The 6339-nt window shown below is 30.8% G+C and overlaps 1 protein-coding gene across 1 annotated transcript; it reads left to right on the forward strand.

Moving 5' to 3' along the window:
* Positions 1 to 1297: 1297 nt before the first annotated feature.
* On the forward strand, positions 1298 to 4074 carry LOC145325943 (uncharacterized). Its single transcript, XM_080168967.1, has 5 exons — positions 1298 to 1465; positions 1890 to 1959; positions 2496 to 2558; positions 3231 to 3294; positions 3970 to 4074. The coding sequence occupies exons 1-5, from the start codon at positions 1424 to 1426 to the stop codon at positions 4037 to 4039; spliced, it is 309 nt and encodes a 102-aa protein (XP_080025093.1). The 5' UTR covers positions 1298 to 1423; the 3' UTR covers positions 4040 to 4074.
* The last annotated feature ends 2265 nt before the right edge of the window (positions 4075 to 6339 follow it).

Genomic DNA, 6339 nt, shown 5'->3' on the forward strand with positions numbered 1-6339 from the left:
CAGAGCGCAGATAATTTTTAATCCACCAATCACAGAAGTCAAAATTAATTAACTTAAATTGTATTTCCGCTTTTAGATAAAGAATTATACAAAAACAAATTTTATAAAAAATCCTTAAAATTTGAAGCCATAGAGAAAATAATAAAAGAGAGGAATCAAGGTATTTGAAGGACTAAAATAGGGAGTGGGCCTTGAGGCCTATATTGAGCAATTGCCGCGCTGAATTTTTATTGTTATTCCACCACTTTTCAAAATGGGAATATTTTAAAATTAAATGTAATTTCAAGACAATTATAGTTACTGTTTGAAGCATACATCTGATTTTTATAGAAATATTTTGAATTATTATCCATTCTGATGAAACCTATTGAAAGGATATAAAATTATCATTATTAATTTCTCATAACTTTGCTACTGACTTTAATCATTACACACATTATTAGTTTATAAGATTTATATTGCAGTCTATTTAACTTTTATTTCCTAATAAATAGACGTTTTTACAAATTAATATAAACATTTGACTGTAAATCATAATAATCAATTTTTCAGTGCCATCTAGCTTTGGATATAGAACTAGAATATCAAAGCATTCATCTATTTTTATTTTGTCTGTATTTTTCTTGTTTTGGATTTTTGTCACCAAAGGGCCAAACCTTGAGGGGTAAATAACATCACTTGAAAATGTTAAAAATATTGTAAAAATGAGTATTGTCTTAGAAAGAACATATATAGCATTACAGATTATTCACTTATTTGGATCATTCAGTTTTGAAATATTTTATTTAATATTTAGCCTTAGTTTTTATGTATGTCTTTGAAATAGACAACTAGCAAACCTGGTGGCTGAAAGCTAAACTATTAATTTTTTATTAGTAAAGATTTTAAAGTTTTATCATGTTAATTAGATTTAAATATTACATTTAGGCTAATTTGAAAAAAAATAAATTTTCAATCATAAAAGGTAGATCCTCGTATTTTTAAACTAGGTAAAACATACTTTTCTACCGCACCAAAACATCAACTGGCTGTTTGTAATTTAAGATTCTAAATGAAATTGTATTTTAAATATTTTCCTTCAATTTTTAAAACCTAATAAATTATGATTGACATACAAAAAGCCAGTTGAGGTTTTAGCTTTTCGTCTGCTAAATTTTCTTTAAAAATTTAGGTATAAGGAAGTAGTATTTTACCATGAAAAGGGGGTGAGTATTCATGCTCTTATCCTTTTTCCTTATGTTTGATGCAGATTTCAAATCTCATCTAACATTAAAATTCTTTCCAACTTATATATCTTACTATGAAATCTAGATTTGATAAACATGTGTTGATTATTATTTACATTTATCAGTTTATTCTTAGTGCTATTCATATTAAGTTATTTTACATTTTGTGATTTTCTTTAAGATTATTATAATAAATAATGAAGAGTTTTTTGTTGATAGCTTTTATGGTTTTAAGCCAGGTAAATTTTTCTTCATCTTAAATAGCAAGGAATAGTGAAGCTTTTTATCGTCTAAAGCTGTAGCTCTCATATTGATCCAGAAGTTTATAAACACTTTTTCAAAAACTTTGGGGACTTTTCCACAACTAGGTTTAATCTAGAAAAGGTTTACATAAATTAATCGACCAGTATCTTGTTACTTATGATTAGTGCTAAGCGAATAATGTTTTTTTTTAATACATAGATTAGTGTTCTGAACTGTACTGGTCACTATGATGATTATGAAGAACCGTGTACAAATTTATATATAGATTAGTGTACTGAACTGTACTGGTCACTATGATGATTATGAAGAACCATGTACAAATTTATATATAGATTAGTGTACTGAACTGTACTGGTCACTATGATGATTATGAAGAACCCTGTACAAATTTATATATAGATTAGTGTACTGAACTGTACTGGTCACTATGATGATTATGAAGAACCGTGTACAAATTGTGCTGAAATAGGTTAATTATGTAAATTTTTTTTTTTTTTTTTGGGGGGGGGGGGTTGGAGTCGACCACCACCTATTTCTAATTTATGTTTTTAAAAGAAAAAATATAAACAATTTTTTTGGGGGGATGCAATTTGTTTATATGGCTGATTTCTCGTGGGAGGGAGGTGGCACACTACCCAAAAATAATCATAGATCTTCCCAGGACCTATGAAAAGCTACTCTGTAAAGGAGAACCATATCGGTTCAACGGTCAGTGAGATCCTTCGGTACAGATATATATATACTGCAAATATTATGTGAGGATAACGACTAGGGTTTTGAACTTGCTTTATTGTGAACATACACGCACAAACTCTCACAGAAACAAATGTCGTCCAGACTACTACATACACACACAGAACTCATACACATATCTCATTAGATTATATTTTCTGAGCATGTCATAAGTTTACCCACACTGTATCTGTATTACTATATTAGAGTTTACTGTTTTTATTCAATATCTTGTCGCATACCTACAAAAAATATTTATGAATTTATTTTTAGAAGCCGTAACAGAATATTATGATGATGATGTAGCCAGGAGAGACCCTAAAGACTGCCCCAGCAGTAAGTATTCCACCTAATATAGTATTGAATTATCAATAGTCCTTATTTTGCGAGTGAACCACATATAACAACCCTCCCCTTCTCCAACCTAGGTATTTGTGAGACTTAACAAAATTCAACATTTCTTCAAAGTTGGGTTAATTTTCATTAAAACATAGATTTTATGGCAGTTTAATGTAATCAGGACGCTCCAAGTATACTTTTGGTGCTATGTATAGATGCTGTGAGTATTGGTGCAAAAAATGGGGACATGATTCCAGTGATGTCATTTTTTTCTTTCCCGAAAAAGGGAAGGGGGGAAGAAAAAAAGAGATGGGAGAAAAGGGGTTTTTCTCCATCTCTTTTGAAGAGATTTTCCTCCCCCCTTCCCTTTTTCGGGAAAGAAAAATATGACGTCACTGGAATCATGTCCCCATTTTTTGCACCAACACTCACAGCATCCTATGTATACAGCCTTTCTGAAGTAATAAAAGTAGCTTTAGTAAGATAATCATCAATGTTATTTTGTGTTTGGACCAAAAAGAAATAAGGAGTGTGAGATAGAATTAATTTGGCACCTTTTTTAAGTATATCTGTATTTACCTTGATTTTGACATTTAGGGGGCTCTGAATGCCCTTCTCTCCTGGAATATGGTTAATGTATACCGTTGCTATTAATTTGTAATATTGCAGATTGTTACTTCTTCGAGTACAACGGCTATGCCAATTGTGTCCAACAAAATACAAAGAGAAATCAGTAAGTATGTTACAAAATATCCCTGTAATGGCGGAAAGTTTTATTAAGAACTTCTCTGTGTAAAATATGAATTTTTATATTAAAATTTGACATTGCAGCACATCCTTTTACTTTGAGGAAGAGGTAAGGTTCTATTCTAGACCACACCGAATCATATCAAAGATATTAAATGATATCTACTGATGCAATATCATTATGCACAGTTGGAAATTATACCTGATTAATACCTTTGGGGACAATTTATCACAACGTAGGGCCAGACCTTTACAGTAGGTGCCAAGGCGTTAACATCACAACTATTGCAGATAACCAATCATTTGATTGATCAAACGTTGTCTTGAAGTCCTTACTATGCATTGAAATGAGTTGCACCTATTCTTGCTAAAATGTTGCGCATGTAACATAGCAGCAGTAGGTGGAACTTTGAACGTCTTTACTCATGCCGTGGTTTGGGCCGAGATTCGAACCCATCTCCTGCCAAGAACGATCAAATGCTTTACACTTTACGCCACAGTCGCATGGATACACTTAAAACGTACAGACAAACGTTAATGCCTGTAAAACATTAGTGCATTAAATGAAATAGTTTAGCAACCCCATTAAACCCAATTAAAGAGATATTTTAGCGGCTTCGCTGCTTTTAATTTGATGTATCTATCCTGGTTTACTATTTAGAAACAGACTGAAGCAGTACATCAACCAAAACCAGAAATACAGAATTATCAAACACGAATGTAACTGGTAGCAAAGATTATGTTAAAAGTGTAAAATAAAATTTATCAATAATATTAGTAATTGTTATAAAAAATAGTAAGGTTTTTTTGTCTGAAGCTTAAGATATTAACCTATCTGGTTCTTTATTTTAGGTAAGCTTCACATAGATGGTTTTAGGCTATTTTTCTGCCCTTTCCTGCCCCTTTATATACAGAGCCCCAAGATGCAAGGGATGTTAAGGATTTTGTTTTGTTTGTCCGTTAAGATTATGACAAAGAATCCAATATGGTTCTTAAGAGGATGGGAGATTCCTGTAAAAGAATTGATTGACTCCATGGCTCACAGCAAAGTTTTGAATGCTCCCCCACCAAAAATCAATGACTCTGAAAAGGACCTTCCCAGAGCAGTTAGAACAACTCTTGCACAACTTCGTTCTGGTTACAGTACTTTCCTCAACAGTTACAAGGCAAAAATTGACAATAATGCCACAGATCAATGCCCATCTTGCCCAGCCGCCCACACTACAGATCACCTTTTTAACTGTCCTGCTAACCCGACTAACCTGACCGCCAGAGACCTCTGGACATCACCACTGGAAGTGACCAGATTTTTAAATCTGACAACATATGATGATGAACATGAATGAGAAGGAGCACTGGGCTAATAGAAGAAGAATATGGTTCTTTATTTTAGGGGAGGTTTATATTGATCCCAGGATATATTCAAAATTTATGAATGGTTTTAGGCAATTGTTAAACCCCTTCTTTTCCCTTCAATACAGAGATCCAGCTGCTAGTACCTAACATAACAATAAAAAGTAGGAACATTTTTAATATTTAGAATAGAATATCTTTTAGAAGTAAGTATAAAGTTTTAAAAATAGATATATTTCAAAATTTTGTAAAGCATAAAATAAAAAGTACATTTGATCTATCAAAAGTGTCCCACAGAAAAACTAAATATATAGAAAAGCTTCGCTTTAAAAACACACATTAAAACATTGAAATCACACTTTCTCAACTTCTTACAAGAATTTTAATTAAAGATTAATTGTTAAATCAAAATGGACACAGCTTTTTGTCAACTTTTTGCTGTTCTCTCCTTTTCATGATGTTTCATCAAAATAGAATAAAATAAAGATAGATTAGCAATATATTTTAGAATTGAGCTTTTTATTACACTGGTCCTCAAAGTTCTATAATTTGATGGCTTTACTTTTTGGGAACTTTCATTGAATTTTGATTGGTTGGTTCACCAAGTTGAGTGTCAGTAATTGTAATTTTGTTTTTTATTATTGGGGAAGTACAACAATTTATTGGCCATTGTCTTATCACTTTAGATCCCTGATATAATGTAGTATTACAAATTATTCATATAAATACTGGAAAATAACATATTTTTGTAAGAGGAGAGAATACTGAAAACTATATATAGTTAACATAAGTTGCTTTTCTACAAAAAATATCTTAAAATTTGAACTGATAAAAATATAATTTTTTCTGCAAATAAATGCAAAAATATTACAAATTTACACAGTGTATTATTGATTATCTGTGCAACTAAAAATATTTGAGACATTATTGTAACACTCACACCTAATCTAACAAACCATACATTTAAATAAAAATTACATTTGGCTTTTTGTTGTTGGTTTTCATTTGTCCATAGATTTAGCTATTTATATGTAAACTAGAGGCTTCTCCGTTACCTTATACAGGAATTGCTAAAATTGGATGATTTAGGCTCGTCTAATTTAGGAGTTTAAGAAATTAATTTAACATTTTTGTAGTGAATATTTTTTTTTTCTTACAGCTATTTTTTTCCGATGTCATATTTTAATCTTTTGGGATTTATTATGTGTTGACCATATACTTAGAGTTTAGAAAGGCAGTTTATTACACTATTCCTTAAAGTTTTATATTAACATTTTCTTATTCGCTGACGCAACAACTTTTTAAACTTTTGTGGAATATTAATTGGCTGGTTCATTAAGTGATTGTCCAAAAATTTCAACCACTAATTGTAATCTACAGAGGGATAATTTATGTATAATCATTTTGGTTGTACATCAATTCATCGGCCATTGTCTTATCCCTTTAGATCACTGCTTAGTGTTAATATGTAGAAGTGTGCCCCGTTTTAATATTATTTTATCCTTGTTTGAAAGATTTTATATAATAAAAACTTAATGTTATGCTAAATATAAAACTTGTCCTTATTTGTATATGCAAATTATCTTATCAAATGTTGCGAAAATTTGCTACAACAAGTATAAAGCTATTGAAAGAATGGAGCCAAAAAGGGTGTTAAAATTAAATTCGCTAACATGAC

This window comes from Acartia tonsa, chromosome 8 (genome assembly GCF_053477335.1).
Source record: "Acartia tonsa isolate MP-2025a chromosome 8, ASM5347733v1, whole genome shotgun sequence".
NCBI classification, from domain to species: domain Eukaryota; kingdom Metazoa; phylum Arthropoda; class Copepoda; order Calanoida; family Acartiidae; genus Acartia; species Acartia tonsa.